Raw genomic sequence first — 22,666 nt, 5'->3', positions numbered from 1 at the left:
TGAAGCACTGCCCACACACACTCAAAACAAGTAGCTTTCTGTTGTTGTTTTTTCATCATGATGAATACACATGACCAACTTGAACACTAACAAAATCTACAAACTTCAACTGAGTGAAATTTCAGAGCAATGGTAAAATTTGACCATAACCAGAGATGGACAAAGTACACAACTTCCTTGAGTAAAAGTACAGATACTACTGGTCAAATATTACTCCGTTACAAGTAAAAGTTGTAAAGACCGATTTTTACTTCAGTAAAAGTACAGAAGTACTCATTTTTAAAAGTACTTAAGTATAAAAGTAAATGTCAATGCATTGTTTTATTATTGTTGCATGTAATAGCCAATTTACAGTACCATATGCCTCTGAATCTCTGCCTGCCTACCCTCATATCAATATCACATGCATTTCTAGAACACAGTTACAGTCGTGGGATTAAATTAGTGTACTCAATAACATCCACAATGGTTTCAGAGACCCAAATGGCTGTTCCCAGTTTTATAGCTTTTAGTATAATTATGTTAGCCTTACTGTTATCTGTAAGCTAGTGTGCGCCAAAACAATGACAATTCACATTTAGAAGACCAAACCCAATGTAAAAAATTAAGATCATGTTGATGTCAGAATCCAATGTCAGATTGATGTTAATCTCCAATGTTGGACAGACGTTGTATTGTGGTTGAAAATCGGTTGACTTCAGAAACCAACATCAGTCGAGTTCTGACGTCAACCTGACTTTCATTTCCAACCCAAATCATCCCCGACGTTACTATTTTCTACTCAAAGCCCTTGACAGAAATGTAGTGGAGTAAAAAGTATGATATTTGTCTTTCAAATGTAGAGAAGTTAAAGTAAAAGTTTCCAGAAAAAAATACTCAAGTAAATGTACTGTTACTGTCCACCTCTGATAAATTATTGGAAAAGTCATGCTTACAATGTAATAACTTGCTCTTCCAATGTTTATACATTACCATTCTGTTCCTCTGTAGAATTGAATATTCAACTTAATGGGAAAAAAAAAAGGCATTTAAAAACAAAGAAACCACAGACAAGGGATTTGAGGTTCAATTTTATTTTTTTAAAAACAAAGGCTCAGTCTGAACCGTGAAGCACAAGGATAAAATCTGACATTTAGGAGCAGTGACTAATCAATCAGTGAAGGATTAGTGGATCAAATGAAGCATGTCAACATCACTTTCTCCATCGGCTCATTAATAACAGACACAAAACGACAAAGTTAGAGAATCAACTTATATTAGGACCAAAATATCACCTATTAAAAGTAAAAGTTTAAAATCACTGGCCTTGCAGGTGTATTTGCGGTTAAGAGAGGCAGGGATATTAGAGCATCCTAAATCATTTCATCTTTATTCTCAGACCACCTCTTCCAATAAAGGCACAATCTATTTCCATATAAACTTCTCTTGCAACTCTCAGATGCGGTGCATATTTAAAGGATTAACAACTTAAAAGAACACTAAAAAAAAAAAATTCCAGTTTCAGTGCAAGTATTGCCAGTCATACCTCCTCCAAACCCCTGCCCCCTCCACAGTGTAGATGTCCTATCAGTAAAAGCTCTCCATCCCCTGAAACAAGGCTGTAAAATTAGATGTGACAGATCGATTTAAAATGTCACTTATTAAAAGAAAACCCAGGTATTGATTTCAAAACAGAAAAGCAGGGCTACAGCAATTCTCCTTTAGTTTCCAAAGATTGTTCTGGAACGCTCTCCTCATCCCTCAGTTCCATACGTGACGCCTGCAGTGGTCCATGGCCTACGACACAAACACCGAAGCTTCATTTACATCACAGCCTGTTGTTGTGCAAGACTACAGTATATGCTGAAAACATGGGCAGCGTCTGGAGCTGGAAAGCCAATACTCACATTACAGCGAGCAGCGGTCTGCACGTTCTTACACCAGTACGCTGGTCCCCAGCTGCACTGCTCCATTCCCAGAAGCCTCTGCACTGCCTCTGGACATGCTCCCAGTTTCTGCAGCCAACAACAACAGCTCAGTCTGGGCTCATCATTTGATCACATGACTTGAGTTTGAGAGCAGTGTCAATCTTAAATCTTACCATGCAGACAAAGTCGGGGTCGAGCGTCTGGAGCAGCAGCTGCACCAGCAGAGGCTCGTACTGCGCAATGAGCTGGTTACACTGCAGAGAGGAGAGCAGTCACACACACCGTAGCGATATTTTTACACCGGTATATAAACTTGCTATAACACGGGGAATCGCATTTCAATGAATGCTCGCTTTTCCCTTTTGCAAATCATCTGTTTATAGGCCTATAATGACCTCAGGATCCGTCGGGCGAATACTCCACCATTGGCTTTTCAGTCATCTCTCTCTCTACTCTCCTAACACAAGTGAAATCTGACTCCTGCTGCGACTCTGCAGCTTGTGCTGTATGGAGCAGACGCTTTCAGTTTATAATTGTAGCGTCAGTTGCCTGTCTGTCGTTTTGCTTTTTTATAGAAATTAAAATCAAATTGGTTCAGTTGCCGCAGTGGGCTGTAATGCAATAGGTGTACGGACAAACAGTGTAGGATGGACTACCACAGCTAGCATAATACACAGCCAGAATAGATCAGTGTGTGTCTGATTCTCAATGCTGTTCTAATCAATTCACCAACAAGTACCAGCTTTTGCAAATCAGATGTCACAAGTGAATGGTACACTGCATGTTTAGAGCGCTGTGATGTGGAAAGCACGGACAGAAACAAGCCATAAAAACGGCATTTACAGTACGACGTGGAATTTGGCAAAACTTGGATCAATAAAAAGTGGGGCTGTACATTATCAAATCACAATATGGACTAGTGTCTGGGAATATAAAAACACAACTCGCCGTCTCACTGTCTATATGTAGACATTCCACATGAACTTCATCTCCAGAGTCACTCCACCAGAATTTCATCAGGTTTCATAAAACTACCATCAGACACACTCAAAAGGTCTTCACTGCACTCCATTTAAAATTAAATCATACTTTTATTTTGGCGAAGTACATTCTACTGTACAATAGTAATTTTACGAAGTAATAATAGTAATTAATGGAATTGTTTTAAAAATGTCATAGGGCCCTATTATAGTAAACTAATATATTATTAAATTGTTTACGTTTCATGAATTCAGTGGATTAGACATGCTTTGAATTAAATAATTAAAATGGAATTCACAAATAAAACATTTATTTGGGTAAAGTAAAACCGATTTCATAGAGCCCTACATGTTGTTGGACAACAGCTCAGTAAAAAAAGCACTAACAAATTTAATCTGAATTGTAATCAATGATGTGTTCTTCTGTTGGAAGTATGGATATTAGAAACATGAAAGGTTTGATGTACCTGATCTCTGACTGCTTCAGGCAGGAAGCTGCAGACCTTCATCACGGCCTCCTCGATCTCTGCCTGAGTGGCGTTCTGCTCCAGGATCCCGTCCACATAACGCACTGCCATCTTACACACGTCACAGAAACCACCCGCCTCAAACTGTTCCTTTTCCATTACAGCTGCAAGACAGGAACAATGAGCAAGAGCAAGTCAATCATGTAAATGTCTTAACCCAAAGTGGAACATTATGCTGAAAAAACAATCACCACTTACGGACATGGCTGACCCCATTGCAGAGCCCGAGCAAAGAGCAGAGTGTTTTGGGATCCGCCTCCTGCACAAGCAGCTCAATGATGGCCTGCCCGTAGGTCTCAAGAAGGTCCTTGCACTGAGCCGTCAGTGAGGAGGGCAAAATATCACAGACTTTCTCCACAGCCTGCATAATCTCGGCCTAAAATTCACAACAATTGTCAGCTTCAACAGGGGAATCTTGGACACTTGCATTACAGATTTATTTATCGCAATTGCTCACCCAAAAATAGTCAATTTCACCCTCATGTCGTTCCAAACCCATTAGATTTTAATCTTCGAAACCCAAAAGAGATTTAAATAAAACTTGATTTCTGTCCCTCCATTGAAAATGTCATAATACATATGTAATATGAATTGAGTGATAGGTTATTATTTCACATAAGCATTGGTCGATGCACAAACAGCACATCAACTATTTAATGGAAGCACAATCGTGCTTGATGCACCTAAAAAGTGTGTTTTGGGTCACTAGACTTTCAATGGACAAATCCAGGGGACTGTATCATGAAGCTGGCTAATCAGATCCGTTTTAGGCAAGTTTCCACTATTAGTTACTTTCAACCAAGGGTTGGCACAATGAAGTCATATACCAGTGTTTGACGAATTGTGCTCCACGGTTAACCTGTTTGGAGGCAGGCTTTGTTCTGGGTGAGAGGTCAAACTAGAATTGGACCAATCAGCTGTCAGCAAAGTTAAGTCACTGCTACTGATATCACACTTTCATGTGCACACACTCCAGTCAACCATGAGCTCAGGATCAATAACAGTTGATAGAAAGTTGATGACCAGCATCTGTGACAAAGCCTGATTGGGTTGTCAACTTAAAACCAATCCTGTAACGGAGCTTCATGTTAAAGGCCGCAGGTGTCACTAGTTTATCTTAAAGGGCACCTATTATGGAATTTTGAAATTTACCTTTCATGTAGTGTGTAACATAGATCTAAGTGAACAAAAACCTCCTGCAAAGTTTGAAATATGAAAGTGCACCGTATATAAAAGTTATTTCAAAAGTAAGAGTCGACTCGGAGTCATTTTTATGAAACGTTAGAAGACCGAAGCTTTTTCTCTGACTAGATGACGTCAACTTGTCAAGTTATTTGAATACGATACGCCCACTTATGGCGCTCCAAGGCCAGGGAAAATATCATGGCGACGAGACGCTGTGTTCTGAAGTGCAACAAAAGACACCTTTCTCCATCTGCCCAAGGAGGAGCATTTGAAGACTAAGTGGCTACAATTCATATATACAACTATACCACAGAAGTATAGTCCGAGCCTTGTGCTTTGTTCTCGCCATTTTGTAGACGATTGCTTTACCAACTTAAATGCAATCAAACTTGGATTCGCGAGCCGGCTGATATTGAAGGAAGGTTCAGTTCCAAGTGTATTTGCATCAGCTTCCTCCTCCGTATCACAACCTGTAAGTGTTATTAATAATTGTTGCTTTTATGTTTTATGTAGCATGCTTAATAATTATTTTGTTTGTTGTGTAAGCAACGTTTAGCTTCTAGGTCTTCAATGACAATTGTATTGAGATATGTGAAGCGTTTGTCATTTTTTTCGGAGTTGTCTTAAAGAATAGAGTAATACCTCGTAACGTAACTGCATTTTTTTTTTGTAAAAACTTTATGTTTATGCATCGGGCTAACGCAAACAAAGACTGATTGTGCTTTTACAATATGAACTCTGGGCTATATGCTCGCTAACATTAAATTCTTTGTCTTATTTTTAGTTTTTTTACTACAAACTAAAGCAGTGGACTATAATCATTATAACAAAATTGAATTGATAAAAGCATCATTGTACTCCGTGTTAAAAATAAGTATTATCTCTGTAAACACTGCTGGGTCATCTGACCAATCAACGCAGATTAGCGTCGCGCAAAGGAGGGGTTTGAAAAACGAGTCGTTGAATGAATCATTTGGGAGTCGGTGAGCAAATCAGGTAAAAATAAATGCATATTATACGACAACAAAAGTGTTTTTTTGTCATTGCATGCACGTAAAACTGTTGTTGGGGACTCCCAAAACAACATTAGGAACATTTTAAATGTCATAATAGGTGCCCTTTAAAAACAATTATAGATATTTTTAAAGCAAATTAAAACTCGATTTACTCCTACTGGTTTTTGATAGTCTCCGACTGGACTTTTTTGCAGTGGATTGTTGGCTAATTGCCTGACTGCATGCCATTACACATTAATAAATCTGCTTTCTCTTCAATGAATGGACTAGACATGACCTTATCAGCAGCTGGGACTGATGTAGTAGTCTCGCTGGCTAAATTAACCCTCAATCTCAGGTCTCAATTGCCTAATTTATTTCCATGTATTCTACTGGTACTCAGTTATTTGTTGTAGCATCGAAATGGGGTTTTTAAACTCAAAACTGATTGTCAAAGTTGGCTTTATACCTCAGATGTGTGATCCTCAATCATGCTCTCAAGTTCCTTCATCACAAACTCACAGAGGGCACACTGAGGGGAGTCACGCACTTGCACCAGATTCTGTCAAAACAAATGCATGCGCATCAAGAAAATATCCTGGATTTTTACACAGCTTCCCCACTTGTTTGATTTTAATATTTAGAGCCCACAATTATTGCCAGCAACTTGTAGTCAGTTAATTTACATGATCAAAGTAAAAAAAAACAAAAAAACATTGAACTTAACGTGTGGAGATGTTTCCAACTTCCTTGTTAAGAATGCAGAAGCTATATTTTGTACCTTGGCAGGCTTGGTTAGGGCAGGCTTGGTTAGGGCAGGCGTTTCCAGTTTGGTTGCAGGAAACATCTTGACCGCAAGGATGGATTTGGCAGGCATCAGCTTCTCCATGCGCACAGACGACTTCTTAATGGGGCAGAAGCCAGCACGAGCGCAGATATCCTTGGGTTGCTGGAGGAATAGAGACATTCATCGAGTAACATGTCACCATGACGTGTCAACATGAGCAGAATCTCAGGCATGCACTGACTGATATGCTTATACAACATCAGGAAGGCTGGCATCATGCAGCATCCATTTGAAAACCTCAGACTAACGGATTACCCATGATCCTGCTCCACCTCATGCCCTCATCACCCTGCCAGTCTGAGGACTACCACGCATGCATATGCAAAGTGTGATCTGATGAACCAACTTGTTCATCCAACTCATGTGGTTAAGTGAAAAACGGTTAATCAGTTCTCTAATGATGGAGTTATTTTTTTTTAGTAATTGGACAAATGCAACTTGCTTTAATGGCCTTTCCCAATACCCACACTTGTGGTCTTCGCCACTTGAGATGACATGCACAAGACTGTCCCATGTCTGATAAAACTCAGTGTAGCTTTAATCTGCATTTAGGGCACAGTGTAGGAATCACTCCCATCTAGCGGTGAAATTGTATATGACTACCAACTGAATATTACTTTCTAGCCCCTCCCATTCCGAGGGCGTATTAACTCCTACGGTGGCCGTATTATTTCTAATCTGCCGGCAGTCGCGAGTAATCTCCCCCTCGCATTCATCACGGTGCCACTGAATGTAAAAACGCGAAAGGCAAAGCTTGAATTTCATTGTATTTAAGATGGAGGCGCAACATGGCTTCCGCCATTCGAGTAGCTCACCCGTTTGTATTATAAATGGCAGCAGGAAAAGAAATTAAATGATAATTGACAGGCCAGTTTACATGATAGCAGAAATGTGTAGTCTTATTTTTGATTGCCACCGAATGACATTCAGAAAATGGGATTTTAGTGTCGAGTCCAGTTACTAAATAAGAACCAGTACATAGTTCCCAACCCTACTCACAGATAGTGTATTATGGATGACGAATGTTATGATAATGGAAGTTAACATCTACAAATCAAACAAACAAACAAACATGAAACCCTCAAGGTTATGGCTATTTTAAGAGCGTGTGAGTGGCTATTCTACACAACAGCACAGATTAGCAATGTCACTTGGATTAGAAAAAAGCACAGGTGATTAGCCACAGGACAGATTAAAGACAAGCTAGGATGAGACTAGCAGCTCAGAGAAACCTACCTGCTCCTGAAGACCAGAGCAAACAACACAAGGAGAAAAAGAAAAATGAAGGTGGGAGTAAATAATGGGGAGGAAAAAAAAAAAAAGACAAGTGATTAGAGATGTGGATTAAGCTGGCAGACAGGCAGAGTGTCTTACAGGAAAAGGGAACATAAGCAGCTTTGTTCATTTCCAACAAGCTCTACAAATTAAAGGGGTCATATTTTAATAGTGTTTTCCCCCTGCGGTTTACTTATAAAAGCTAGTCATTTATACAGCAGTCAGAATTAATTTTCACGACCATTTTCCACCCTCTATTTGACCCTTTAACAGGATGTTTTTTTGCTGCTTGTGCCTTTAATAGAAACATCCTCTTTGCATTATAGACTCCAACAATCCCAACCGTTTTTATCCCCCTCATCTTTCAGTCTCAGCCTAGTTGCAAATTCTGCATTATACTGTGAAACAATAATCAGCACCAAATTGAAATGACTTGGATTCCTGTTCGAAACAAACTTCAGCTGCTCATTTGTAACACTAGGATCCTTCAAAGACTGCAGGTGCTCCACACGGACTCATTGCACTTTTTATTCCTAAACCTAGTAGAGTATTTAGTCTACTTCCTGCTTAGGAAGTAGACTGGGCAGGCCAAATTTCTGAATGTCACATTCACTTTCACTAAAATGGGTAACACTTTACAACAAGGTTCGATTAGTTAATGTTGTTTAATGCATTTACGAACAACGAGCAATACATTTATATTTATTAACCTTTGTGGACATTAGTTAATAAACTTGTCATTGTTCATGTTCGCTCAGGTCCATTAAATATTAGCAGATATAACTATTTAAATCATGTGTTCATAAATGAGGAAACGAACATACACTGATTACCAATGCTTTAGGCGTATTATTCATTGTTAGTTCATGTTCACCCTTAAAGGACCTGGAGCATTTTTAAAGGACCTGGAGCATTTTTAAAGGACCTGGAGCATTTTTGGTCACCTGACTCACCTGTACTTTTCTTTGTTTTTCGAAACCATTATAGCAGTCAGTGCCATATATCATTTTAAACAGGAGAACTTGAAGTTTCAATCTAGCTTATTTAAATTCCCATTTTTACATTTGTTTTGTCTGGCAATAGAGGAATTAACAGATATTTATTTTTTTTTTTTACTCAAACAACTTGCCTTTAGAGAGTTTAGTTATACTTGTAGACAATTTCATCTGGAAATCTAGAATATCCATGTAACAATCCCTTAGAAAGTTATAACAATTTATGATAACATTATAGGCGCTTTGTGAAAAACGTGTTTATTTTATTTACTGACAATGTAGATGTCCAAAAAAAAGAAAAATAGAATTGTTAATAGATCACAGAAGCAAACTTTCACATATAGTGCAGCGAGCGAAGTATCATATATAGTGCAGAGAGCGGTGTAAACAATTGTGAAAACTGTCTTACAAACACTGCAAATGATTCTCACAAACTGAGTATTATATACGATAACTCTTGGAATTATAAACTGAACTCTTGGCTGTGTCAGTTCTCTCCGTCAGTTCCACTGGAACATTGTGTAGCTCATTTGAAAAATTTTTTTTTATAAATAAATCAAAAACCAAGTATAAAGCTGCCTTACACATTGGATAAGGCACTGAAATTTATGTTATGGTTTGTCAGAAAGTGCTCATGCAAATCTGTTATTTTGGGTTTGTTTTCATGCACAGACACGCAACTACTTTCATTTTGAGGCAGTTAAAATTTCCAAAGAAAGATGCTAATTGGTGGTGCAAAAGACCAAAACCTATGTTTATTGGTTGAGTAGATGATCGTTTTAACCAATCTGGGGACAGGGGTAGGACTAAGCATCAACAATTGTTCCTGTTTGGATCAAAGGATCAAACCACATGGGTTTCTTTGACGAATCAATGCTGATCAACTTGATGAAATCACGTTCACTACGGAGCCTCTGAATGTCAAAATGAGAATCTTCTCTTTATAAGACTTAAAGCATACAGATTGGATTAGCGGTTCAAATGTTATTAAACATTTAAAAAAGTTATTTTTAGCCACGGGCAACGGTCTCGGTTTTTAAGGGTTAACTAAATGTTAACAATGGAAGCCTATTGTAAAGTGTAAACCTGTAATGTTTATGTGGACACCTGCAAGATAGCTGCAAAAGAGCTTAATTTTTAAACTAATCCAACTTCCACTAAATGCTCTTTCACTGGGGAGAAAGTAGAGTTATAAAAATTATATAGCACACTATAAGTATATTAAAATTTGATTCCTCATATGACCCCTTTTATAACACTCAGTGGTGTGCCATAGGAGTGGAACTCAAGTTCCATTTTGCAAGTGGAGAATGGAAGAATGAAACCACTGAAATGCCTACACAAATTAGAAGAAATTATGCAAAATACTAAATGACTTACCATAGACATGAGCTGTTGAAAGACCAGTGGGCCATACTGGCCGATGTACTCTTTGCACTGTAGAGGGAAAAAAAGAAAAAAGATAGCAGGATATCTATGCAATGCACACCAAAGCATGGCAGTTTTACGTTGAGCACACAAACTCAGTAAACTCAATGCTCATGTTCTCACCATGTCAGACATGCCGGGTCCCAGAAGCTCACACTGACTCTCCACTTGTGCGATCAGAGCGCTGATAAATGAGGCGTTGGCTTTGGCCTCCTCCTGAGTGTCAGTGAGGAACGTAACGCAGTCAGTGCACACATCTCCACTCATCTGCACACAGAAGAGAAAAACAGCCAGTTAGGAAACATACAGGACGACAAATTCATGGCAAAACTACATGATATTCATTAAGTTCATTAAGTTCAACATTCAGAATCCCCCTTAAAACATACAGGTGTGTGACAGGCTTCACCTCTTTTGTGCTCTCCTTGACTTTCTCTTGGGGGTAGAGCAGCTGAGGGATGTTGAGCAGGAAGGGGTTGAGTTCATGCTGGTTCAGTTCCACTTCAGGGATATCGTTGGTCATGAGTTGAGCTTTAGCCAGACCTGCTTGCTGGGACACACACAGGCCCATAGCAGCACACACCACACCGGGGTCATCCTGCAAGATGAAGGACAACAGAAGCATTGTAAAACATGATAAACACAAATAGGATCTGCAGCTGAATACACTGACCCCCTTCAGTTCTTTAAAGAGGATTGTGACTGATGCTTTGAATGACAGATGAGGCTCAACAGGAAGGAAGAGACCATTACACAAAGGCTGCTTTGGTCTAGTGCTGCTAAGATGGTTAGCTATTTAAAGTCTAGACACACTAAAGCTTTGAGTTAGTTTGGGAGTCATGAAAATGTATGCGTTGATTTAATTTTTTTTATTTCAGTTAATGAGAACAATGATTTCCATTGTTAGAGCAACTTCTCTATTTGGTTTTGTAAAAGCCACGATCAACGTTCTGTATAGTAGTAATGAATAGAATTACTCTATTGGGTCTGATGTAATAGTTAAATGAGATGCTACCATGGATGAAGTTATCAGCCAATATTCGGCATTTAATTATCGGCATGTGCGAGCAGTGCCGGCCCGACCCTTTTGGGGGACCTAAGCAGAATTTGATTCGTCACCTGTGCTTGACGATTATTGACACAAATGTCACGTTATAATGTTACATTATAAATTAATACAGTGAGGTTATGCATTAATACAAAATAAACACTTAATAAAAAATAGATAAAAAGGTTTTAACTTTTACTTTACTCTTTTACTAACTCTTTGAAACTTCTGAAAACAAACGGTCACAAAACAAATGAATTATTTGCAAATGTGCAATAAATGTGCAATCTTCAACTACAAAATAAAACCAAAATAGACAAACATGAATATAATCAAAAATAGAATGTTACAAAAAAATTGATAAATGAAATAAATTTTTTACTTTTGTTTTTAAAACGTTTAACTTTTACTTAACTCTTTTACTAACTCTCAATTATATGCTAAAATAATGACAAAACTGAAATCAGAAACGTAATAACAGCAACAACGATGACAATTATTGACGGTGTAACTGTCAAAATATTTTTTTATAGATTGTTGTAACAGACTTTGTTGGATTCTGTCATGATGCATGTACAATCCAAAAAAGTCTGTTACAATAATAATGATGTACTGGCACTCGTTGTACATGTACTGTGCATGCAATGTATTTTTCCCCTCGGGGCTTGCCGTAGATGCACACTTGGAAATGGAGTGTCGCGGGGTTTGAGTTAGTGATCTGATGTTCATTTCATTTAGTGGAGAAGAGTTCAAACCACTATCGTTTATTATTTTCTTATTTCTGTTAGTGTTAGGTGAACCCTGTACGAACGCTCGGTTATATTAAACCCCCCGGAGCAGTGTGGATTACTTTTATGATGGATAGATGCACTTATGGACTTCAAAACAGAAACGGCCATTCACTGCCATTATAAAGCGTGAAAGAGCCAGGACATTTTTTAATATGACAACGATTGTATTTGTCTGAAAGAAGAATGTCATACACACCTAGGATGCCTTGAGGGCGAGTAAATGGGCTAGTTTTCATTTTTGGATGAACTATCGCTTTAAGTTTAATATAAAATGATCGCAAGGCAATAGTTGAATAAGATATATACTTTTTTTAACTCTGGTAAACGGTCCCTAAATTAAAATGATATAACAAGCCATAGGCTACATAAAAAAAGGCCATTAAACATAACATTTAAAATAGGCTACTGATTTTGTTGAGATTAGTTAATTTGTTTTTATATTGTAGTCATTTTTCATTTAAATGTTAGTTATAATAGCATTTTATTTTTAGATTAATTACAGATTGAATTCAACGGTATTTTGTTCCGTCTTTTTAGTTTCGCTTTCTTCTACCTTGAACCAATGTCCCAGGGAAGTGGTTACCTTGTGGAACAACTGATTAGTGCAAAACAAATTCAATGCGCATGTTGACGTGCGTGTACAAAGTAGGCACGGTTATAAAAAAAAAAATATAAAAAAAAAGGCAGCATGCAGAATATTCTGGTGAACAATTTTGAGCCACGCACTGTATGTGGAGCTCGTTTATCCGTAAAAAACAAGTAAAATTTGGGCTTGATTGAGCAAATAGGTTTGTAACTGCATGAATCATTGTCTTCCTGCTCATAAAGAGGCAGCTTGTTTGAAAGAGGTATTGAAAGTACTGTTACTAAACATTCGCAAATCAACTAAAAGGGAAATTATTACTCAGGTAAAAGGGAAGGAAAGTATTCAGCTCACCAGCTCTCCTTGGATGATGCCCATGAGAATGGGGAAGTAGTTGTCAACAATCTCCTTGCACTGGCCAGCCAGGCCCTCATCGGGGATCAGCTGACAGGCCTTCTCCATGTATCCGAGGAGTTCGCTCTAGATTCAACACAAGTATTTAGACTTTGACCTCCACAAGCACTCAAATCTGTAGTGTTATCATGTTTGCATACCTCTGTAGCATTATCCTTCAAAAGCTGCTCCACCACCATCAACACCTCTTTGCACAGATCACATGGCACAGTTTTCTGCGAGAAAGAAGGTTTTATACACTTAGTGCTCATGAATTATGCACTGGCATACTAAAGAGCTTCTGAGAATAAGGTCAACGCACCATCTGAGGCTTGTTCCACACATTCTGTTGGCAGTGTTGGACGGCATCACAAAGAGAAGCAGTCTTGACATTCTGGCACCAGTAGGGGGGACCGCGGGCACACTGCTCCGTACCCAACAGGGGACTCGCCACAGCTAGAAAGAAAACATTAGATGCGTTCAGAACAGCCGCAATGGACACACAGAGACGCGTGATGGCCCATGCAACATCAAATACCACCTCTTTCAGTAACTTTTTTTTCTTATCTGATCAACCTGCCCAAGAATTATGATACTTTATTTTTTTTAAAAAGAACGTACGTTTCGTATTCTAATAGTATTGTTGTTGAATAAGGAAGCTGCGTCTATTCAGCAATTTTTCACTTTAAATCCATAACAGGTTATTCAAACTTTAGGCTTTCACAATCAGCATGTCTCAGCTGAACTGCTATTGAGACTAGTTTAAGATGTTAGAGCAAAAGCTACTTTTACACAGAACTGAAACTGGATTTAAAAAAAAAAAAAAAAAGGTGGGTGGGGAGTCTGGGGACACAATTTGTTTTTTTCCGAGTTTTGACAGCATGTGCCTGGAAAGTCCCCAGAATTTAACAAGCGAGTTAATACGGATACCACCAAGTACAATGCCTATAGTTCCTTTAAAACTTTCCATGACACGAAAAGCGTCAAATCAGGAATAAACAGGCTCATGTGAAGCCAGTGACAGCAGATTTATTTCCACTTAGAGTGGATCATAAGGAACTGAACTGTAGTTGCACAGACTACCAGATTAGGATCTGAAGAATTGTTCCTCCTACTCCTGAAATCACCATTTTAAATAAAAACCTGCAGACTCAGAAATTTGTAGGCAAGATCATCTGACATACGAGACATGCACTGACAAAAACTAGGAGCGCGAGCGGTCTTACGATACCATCTCGATTTCCGTCAGATCAGCATCAGCCTCTATAGCTGACTGTACAAAAGATAAGTTGACAAAACCCAGATGTGAAACAGAAGTGCACTTCCACCAAATGACTAACTAGTATTTTTCTGTAATGATTTATGACACTAGAAAGTATTTTTGTGCGCGAGTATGCACAAACTGTAGGGTTGCAGTCACTGGGCTATAATATTCATAGTTCATGATTTGGCAATAGGGGACAGCTTATACACTGGTAAAAAATTTAAAAAAAAATTAAAACTGGTTGAGCTTGTAAGGTACTCGACTCAGCACACAATTCGAGTCGTGGCCATACCATACACGAATCAACGATTTCCACAATTTCTCCCAAGAGAATAGTTTTTTTTAATGCATGACAGCAAAAATCATACTGTGTACTCCCAACTTAAACTTGGAAACATCCCCAAAGGCCTAAACTCTTTTTAAACAAAGAAACCAAAAGCAACTAGCCCCAAGCATACCATTACCAATGGAAAACTAGGGGTGGGCATTTTGGTCCACAGATTGGCACTGCACATCTAGCATTTAACAGTCTATGTGGCGATTCCAGGCATCACTGCATGCTAATGCCAACCAATCAGACTGCGGGTACTTACCAAAATACCGCTATAGCCAATCAGAAAAAATGTTTATTAGTCTCACAGCGATCATCATTTTAATGATCAATTGTCGCTGTCATGTCCAAGTACTCTAGCACATCCCTATGAAAAACACCATTGTTAAACCACCAGACTTTCACTTCTGCAATTCATATCAGTAGCCAAAATCAAATCAGAGAAATATCTTAATACGTGAGAATGTGCAGACAGTACAGATCATGGGAAAGCGCCATGCAATAAACATCAGAACTGGCTGTAAAACAAGGCATCGTTCAAGTTATGAAAGTGTTTTGCCCTACACATCATAAAGTGCTTAAATTTTACCAGCACTTACAATAAATCCAGAAAACAGGCTTTAAATCACAAATCACTGCTAAACAGAAAAGTCAACTCATTGTGGGAATGTGTAGTTGACACAGCATTTCAAGTAAAGACAAGAAACTAAACAACATTTTTAAAATTCTCTTATAAATGCGTACATGCAGTTTGAGCTCATATTAATGGAGACAGAAGGCCTACATGGAATACGTTTTGAAATTTCACTGGAGAGAACTTCAAAAAGCTAAGTACAAATTGGACATGGATTGAGTAAACAAATGATTCAGTTTATCATTTTATGAACAGTTGATCATGTTACATAAAAAAAAAAAAAAAAAAAAAAAATATATATATATATATAAAAAAAAATGTGATAAACTACCTAAAATACAGATGTAATCCTAGTAATAAGTTAAGAGCAAACACAATCACATACTCGAGATGCCATTGCCAAAGCATATCACTAAACTTTTATAAATAGTCATGCGCCGAGTCTAATCGGCCAATAGTGTCCCGCTTCCTCTTGTGCAATTACTGAGAAAACTGCATGTCAATGAGAAGTGGAACATTCTGTGGTTGAGAAATGTGGTTTTATTAATAAATCATTTTTCACAAGCTAGAAGCTTAGAATAAAACATTTATGAAAGACTATGCTTTCAGACCTCTCTGCAAAGAGATCAAAAGTTAAATTGTGTCTGCAAGCAGAAATCCTAAAGAGGAACACAGAAGAGGATGTGGCACCCACTGGTGTAGCAGAGATCGGATCCCTGGGAGTGAGAACAGAAAAGAAACTTGCTTGGATACAAATGATAACGCATAGCCTATAATTGGTCAGATCTCAGATTAAAGAAAAGTTCGGGTTAAAAGACAGTCCGAGTAACGTTACATCCGCATCGCTGATAAACAGGTTTCATTCACTGTGTCAACAACATCCAGACTAGGCTATGTCATCTGTCAGCTCAAAAGAAAGAGATAAAAGTGATTAAATCATTTAAATCGATCAAGCACGAGACGAACGTTATAAGAAGTGATGAGTCATAATGCGGACATGATTCGCATGAAGTACAAGAAACGTTTATTTATTTATTTATATTATTTTTATATTTTGTTATTATCACTTTATTTTTGCATTACATTATAACTCTATCTTAGTGTTGTTCTTGTAGGTGAAACTGTTCTCGCTGTTATGTTTATTCAATAAAAAATAAAACGAAAGAAAAATGTAAGAGAAACGAAATTAAAATGTAATACATTCATGACTAATAAACAAACCCCTGTAACGTTACATCGGTTTCAGACAAAACGATCGGCAGATAAAGATTAAAACTCACTAGTCAGTTTAGACAACGTTATCTGACTGCGCAAAAAAAAAAAAAAAAAAAAAAAAAACATAACTTAACTTAAGTTACATGCGTCATATGTTTTTAAAATAAAAATACCGGAACGTATAGAGACTTTAAGTTTCGTGGGCTGGGCTCTAGTCTGTGGTTTAAAAACACCTAACGTTAACTGTCAACTTAACGTTAGCAACTTAGCATAGCACTTCAACACGAAAGATTTGCTAATAAACAAAACGGGAACACAATATTAATATCGCTTTTATTAGATAGGATTCTTTATTCTGGCTTTATTGAACAGAAAAATAAGTTAGGACGTGTATTCGAGGATAACATTTCCATTTAAGCGAGCTCGACTTTCGGTAACCTACATGACATGTTTACCAAACACTTCCTCCGCCATTAACTGCAGCTATGACACACTTCTTACAAGGAACTAATACACACAATAATGTGGAGCGCAGTAGAACCAAAACATATATTACCCGTGGAGATAAAGAGAAGCGTGAGAAGCATCATGTCTTCGGAACCGCTTCTATCGAACAGCAGTGGCGTGTTTAGTGTCTGGGTCTGGGTCTGCTGATGGTGTTGTGCTGCAGTGAAGCTCTGGGTCGTGTGATGATGATGAGGCTTTATGCTGATCTCACTGTCAGCTGACCGCGTGACTGGGGCGTGGCTTTATGAGGAAAAATTACCAGAGACCTTTATCATTTCAATTATTTGATGCTTTTTGTGGTCAATCTAAGTTGCTCCTTAAAGTGTATGATAAAATCATCAAACGTATTCCAATGCCAACAATTAAATGAGTAAAGGAACATTTGAAATATTCAGTGATAGTTCCTACTTATAAGATCGTATAGAAAATTTAAGCTTTGGTGATAAAAAATGCTGTTAACACATTTTTGAGGAATTGTTGAGAACAAAAATGTAAAGAGGACACGTTTCCGTCACTATGAGAAGAAAGAACAGAAGTGTGTGAAATTAGGACCGATTTCTTTTCATTTCCTGTTAACCCTAAATGTAAAGAGGCGCACTTTGAAATTGTGAATCATATAAACACTGCAAAATAATAATTTTAAGATTAAGATTTAATGTTGGGGATTCAAATTGATGTAAAATATGCAAGTTAAAGATATAAACGATTGTTTGTTTTTTCAGTGGTGCAATGGATTCTGGAATGATGTAATATATTGTTCACAATTGTACAATGGTTTAAAATTAAAAGAAATGTTAGATACTTTTGAACAGTACCGTTTTGTTGTTTCATGAATTTTGTTTAATATTCACAAAACATACAAATAATTCATACCCCATATGGAGTGGGTTATGGTTATTAAGCTATTAGTGCATATTGTCACAAAAGGTCAATGTATGAAAGACCAGCTAATGTTACATTTAATTTCCATTTGCTAGAGCCATTTCTACAATTACAAAACCACCATTATATTACCATGTTTTGTTGGACATCTACTGTGGTAATAACACAGTATATGTACCATGTAAACCATTATATTTATACAACGATCTTAATATTATGGTGGTGTTACCATATAATCATCAAAGTGCCCTTGAAACATTCACTTTTGTGTAGCTTTTCCTTTAATTTTATAAGATTCTCTTATCAAAAATAGCTTTGACTAGGAACAGCTTGTCCGAAAATAATGCTATATCAAACATAACCTATTTATTAATAATTAAACTTATGACGCATTTGTAGTATTGGAACACCTCTTTAATTTTAACTTGATAATACAAGCGACGAGATTTTAAGACAATTTATTCATTGATGTTGATGACATTAGTTAAGGGAAACATCTCTGCACGAGATAAAGAATGAATAAAACCACTCAACCAAAAACGAGATTAAAGAACAAAGTGGTTAGGCTTATGAACCGGATGATAAGAGACTGAGAAGAAACTTTGAAAATGAACTTTGCATTGTTAATTGCAGCATCTTGTTTGATTTGATTTTAAATCGATGAAACGCTTTTGTGTGCACTAACTGGTGTTTTCTCTTTTCTTGCACAACAAACTCTTGCACTTCTCACATGACTGTCCGGAGGATAAATCACTCATCCTATATATCTTCTTCCAACACCACTTAAATGTGGTTCTTTATTTGTGTCCCTTTAGTGGAAGAGAATGACTGCTATAGACTGAAATAAAGAATATACATATTTTTATTTAATAATTTAAGCAGACTCTGTCATACCAAAATTACATACTCCAAAAACAATGTTGATCCTGCAAAGAGATATATGTACAGAGTTCTCTGCAGAAATACACATCCCATCATTAGCTGAAGTAAATGCACTGCTCCAAAGACATTAAAGGCTGCTGGCATTTACAAGCTTGTCTGGTCCGTTCACATAATCCAGCAGATGAGGTGATCTTCACAGTCCTAGGGGGGAAATGACAGGAATTTACTTGTGGAACATATGATCAACAACAGTCTTATTAAATAAATGACACGGACACTACAGCAGAAGTGTGACTGTGGACCCAAAAACATATGGAACACTTTCATTTCAATCCAAGTGGCACCTGAAAATAAACTATGCTTGACCTTTTTTTCAACACTAATGTAGCAGCACATAAAAACAATCCAAAGACCGCTGGAGCTGAGTGGAGGAATAACTTATGTGACGCGTTTATCCTTGAAGCTTGCATGTTGTTTTTATTTTGTACAGGTTTGCACGGTCAACAAAATATGTGCTCTAGCACTCACCCCCATTCTTACATCCAAACACAACAGGTGTTTTAACCCCACTTAATTAATGACACCCATTATCATTTGGTCACATGACTTCCCATTATATGGCTCCTACAACTAACTTCATTTTTCCTTATCATTTTTGGAATTACTTTAAATCAAAAATATATATCTTTTTTTTATGGAATATTGCAGTATTTATTATAAATTATCCATCCATGCACTTTTATTTTTATTTTATTTTTTTATGCATGTGACTTTGTAATCAAAATAACTTCCCCTCCCACTTGCAACAACATCTCGGCTACATCCGAAATTGCATAAATCCCTACTATATAATTGGCGAAAACAGCATGTGACAAGAGTAGTATGTCTGAATTCACAGTACTCATAAAAGAGTAGGCAAAAAGTATGACCTACTACTTCCAGCAAGATTCTGAAGTGTGCATACAATGGACATTTTAATATCCCATGAGGCCAGGAGAGCATTTGTAAATGGAGGTGAAGCAATGCAACTGGTAGGTCATGTGATAATGACATGTGTCCGGATTACATTCATACTATATAGAACTTTTTGTATTATTGTACTTTTTATGAAACCTTGAAGTAATTCAAGCGAAGTAGTATGTCATTTCGGATGCAGCACTCCTCTCTGATGACGTGTTTACTGGCGCGAGGGCGGGACAAACTGTCACTCACATAAGATCGACCAATAGCAAATCACAACCATCCAATCATTCCAATGGACAAAATCAAGTCCCGCCCTATGTTTTCTCCTGTTCGTTCGGCTTCAGATAACTGGGTAAAAAGACTATGGCAACTTGCTTTTAAACTTTTGACTTGTAGCAATGAACTCAACTCTAGCGAAGGGCCTATATTTAATGACCTTAACTCCAATACAACTTAATTTTATTTCCATTATTAAGTTATCCCAATCTTCGGAGTAAAAACAGGAAAACATGAAGGTTCTCACATTTAACGGGACGTACTCTTTGCTTTCTCGTTCTGTAGGCCACAGCACTGCGCCTTGGAAACCTCAACGTCTTTCTTTAAAACAGTGGGGCGCAGCACGTCAATGTCCCGGTCGAGGTGCTCTAACAGCCCGCTGACGATATTCGGCGTGGCGTGGAAGTCCACGGAGAAGTATCCTCCGTGCGTGTTGAGACAGTTGTGTTTGGAGATGTTGTAGGGCAGCCTGCGTTCCCCGAGGTTCTCCAGACCCCGCACCACCGCGCCGCGCTCGAACAGCGTCTCCACCGTGCGCCGCAGCACCGCCGCGGTCTCCGGCCTCTGCATCGCCTTCAGGATCACGGTCAGCTCATAACGCGGCATCTCCCGGTGCTGAGGGACTAGACTAGAGAGGTTATCTCAAAGACAAATGCCTCTCAGTGGAAATCTGTAACACTGAAGTGCATGTGTGTCTTCTTCAAGGATACTGTGGAAACACACGTGGAGGTTGATGCAGTGCGCCACCTACAGCATCCGGAGGATCATTTCTTCTTCTTCTTCTTCTTCTTCTTCTTTTGTATTTTTTGCAAACCAGCTTGAGGTGCATTTCTGCCTCCTACTGGGAGATATATCCAGCTGCAGACCCGCAGCACCACCAGTTTCAGAACCCCAGCGCCAGAACCCCAGCGCCAGAACCGGAAGTGAGGGGCGGAGTTATTTACAATGAGACAAGCATGTAAACGATGACAGAATTTTCACTAATTTAAAGAATGTTAACCCTTTCACACGTAAGTTTAAAATATTCTAATTGACCCCCCAGCGTGAGTTTTTCAAGGCGACCGTTATTTCGAATCTGTCACTTTATGGTTTCCAAGGTGACGCGTCACTGCTTGTCACGTGACACAGCGCAACCACAACACAGCGCTGAATGAATGATGATCTGCTTTTATGTAATTTTTCCTTTTTTATTCTAAATATTCATTACTTTAACTTACATATTTGTTGAGTCTCTTTTCTGTCTCTGCTTACTGAAAAAGGTGTATACATTTCATAAGCTACCATTGACTAAACATTGAGGATTAGTCTACAATAACTACAAATTAATTTAATATATATTCCTTCTGGAGATTCCCGAATGTTTTGTTCAAATATTTGACTTGCTGTATCCACATTATAATATAGGATCTACAGATGTACACTACTCTGCATTGTGAAAAGCAGTGTCAAGGTCCAGCACACTTCTGAATGATTGGTGACAGTTTTCATAATTACTTTAACAATGGTATGTGTCACTTTACAATAGTTTGTGGCATTTTCTCTCATGCTAGTTTACAATTATTTGAAATACCTGATTGGTAAGTGTCAATTTGTGGTGCACAAACAACATACTCCTGCTTGTAAGTAGTACCACTTTAATAAGAACATTTTACTAAAATAGCTAAATAGTTTCTATATTCTTGTATAGTTACAAATGACAGCTTAACTGTCCTATATACAAATAGAAATAAATGTGTTATCATAACAACTGTATTTACAATATGTAGGTAAATACATTGTAAAAATTATTATAAAAAAAGAACCATAGTAAATATAAATGCATACAACGGACCACGATATTAAAAATATGGTGAAGCCCAATGTTTCTGTACCTTAATGTATCATTATAACATACGTATTAAGTATGACGTTTCGTGTGTAATAAAAGTATACCGTTTCGTGTCTAAGCAAATTACGCTCCAAAACGCGTTACTCGGTTCCGGTTCTGGCGCTGGTGTTAGAACGTAAGCTCCGCCCCTACTTCCGGTTCTGGCGCTGGGGTTCTGAAACTGGTGGTGCTGCGGGTCTGCAGCTGGATACTATAGCCTACTGGGGTAGAGTGTGAAGCCTCGATGAACGAAAGGAACAATTAAATTAGAGAGAAAAAAGAAAATAAACTATATCCTTCTAATCAAATATGTATCTCTTCCATATTTTAGAAGACTATCGTACACCCCTAACTGTTTCTGTGCATTCTGAAATATATTCTAAACTGTAATGACATTTATTTCCAAATCTCTTAATTTTTCAACCAGCTGATTTCTTTCTCTTTTATAAGCTTTGCCTAACGGTGTAAAATAACATGTTTAACTGTTTCTGATTTTCCACAATAAATGCTGCAGTGTGCAGTCTGTCTCACACTTTCCTATAATATGCAGTGAATAATGAAGGTTTGTGTGTCTTATGGTCACCAGTATCTTCTTTTCTGTTTCCATTTACCCTTCTTTCAATCCCCACTTTAGGTTGAATGCTGAATAGGTGTCTCCATTTTGACTCTTTATTCCATTCTTCTTGTCACATATTTCCAACTACTGTTTTAATAAATACATTTTACTTATTTTTTTTACTAAATGGACTTGGCCAGCTTGTCCACCACCTCATTCCTTTTACCCCTACATGGGCAGGTCTCCATTAAAATTCTACTCTATTTAATTTTATATAAATTCTGTAAAATTTTCTCATAAAATATCCTGTCTTTAATCTGATTTCCCACAATTTA

At 37.8% G+C, this 22,666-nt stretch overlaps 2 protein-coding genes across 3 annotated transcripts; both read right to left on the bottom strand.

Moving 5' to 3' along the window:
- Positions 1-1,054: 1,054 nt before the first annotated feature.
- psap (prosaposin) lies at positions 1,055-17,119 on the bottom strand. The gene is made up of 14 exons (XM_079635082.1): positions 16,955-17,119; positions 13,277-13,410; positions 13,116-13,190; positions 12,916-13,041; positions 10,549-10,737; positions 10,263-10,406; positions 10,092-10,148; positions 6,376-6,543; positions 6,064-6,156; positions 3,613-3,790; positions 3,355-3,518; positions 2,081-2,161; positions 1,887-1,994; positions 1,055-1,776 (listed from the first exon to the last, which is right to left on the bottom strand). Exons 1-14 carry the CDS (start codon positions 16,986-16,988, stop codon positions 1,741-1,743), a joined length of 1,587 nt encoding a protein of 528 aa, XP_079491208.1. The 5' UTR covers positions 16,989-17,119; the 3' UTR covers positions 1,055-1,740.
- Positions 17,120-18,631: 1,512 nt separating this feature from the next.
- On the bottom strand, positions 18,632-20,680 carry mrps6 (mitochondrial ribosomal protein S6). 2 transcript variants are annotated; one of them, XM_079635083.1, is made up of 2 exons: positions 20,156-20,680; positions 18,632-18,870 (listed from the first exon to the last, which is right to left on the bottom strand). In XM_079635083.1, exon 1 carries the CDS (start codon positions 20,512-20,514, stop codon positions 20,158-20,160), a length of 357 nt encoding a protein of 118 aa, XP_079491209.1. In that variant the 5' UTR covers positions 20,515-20,680; the 3' UTR covers positions 18,632-18,870; positions 20,156-20,157. The 2 variants fall into 2 exon arrangements, with proteins under 2 accessions (XP_079491209.1, XP_079491210.1); XM_079635084.1 differs by having other exon boundaries at positions 20,172-20,659.
- Between the last annotated feature and the right edge of the window lie 1,986 nt (positions 20,681-22,666).

This window comes from Phoxinus phoxinus (assembly GCF_949152265.1).
Source record: "Phoxinus phoxinus genome assembly, chromosome: 14".
NCBI lineage: Eukaryota > Metazoa > Chordata > Actinopteri > Cypriniformes > Leuciscidae > Phoxinus > Phoxinus phoxinus.
This window is presented reverse-complemented; position numbering and strand designations above follow the sequence as displayed.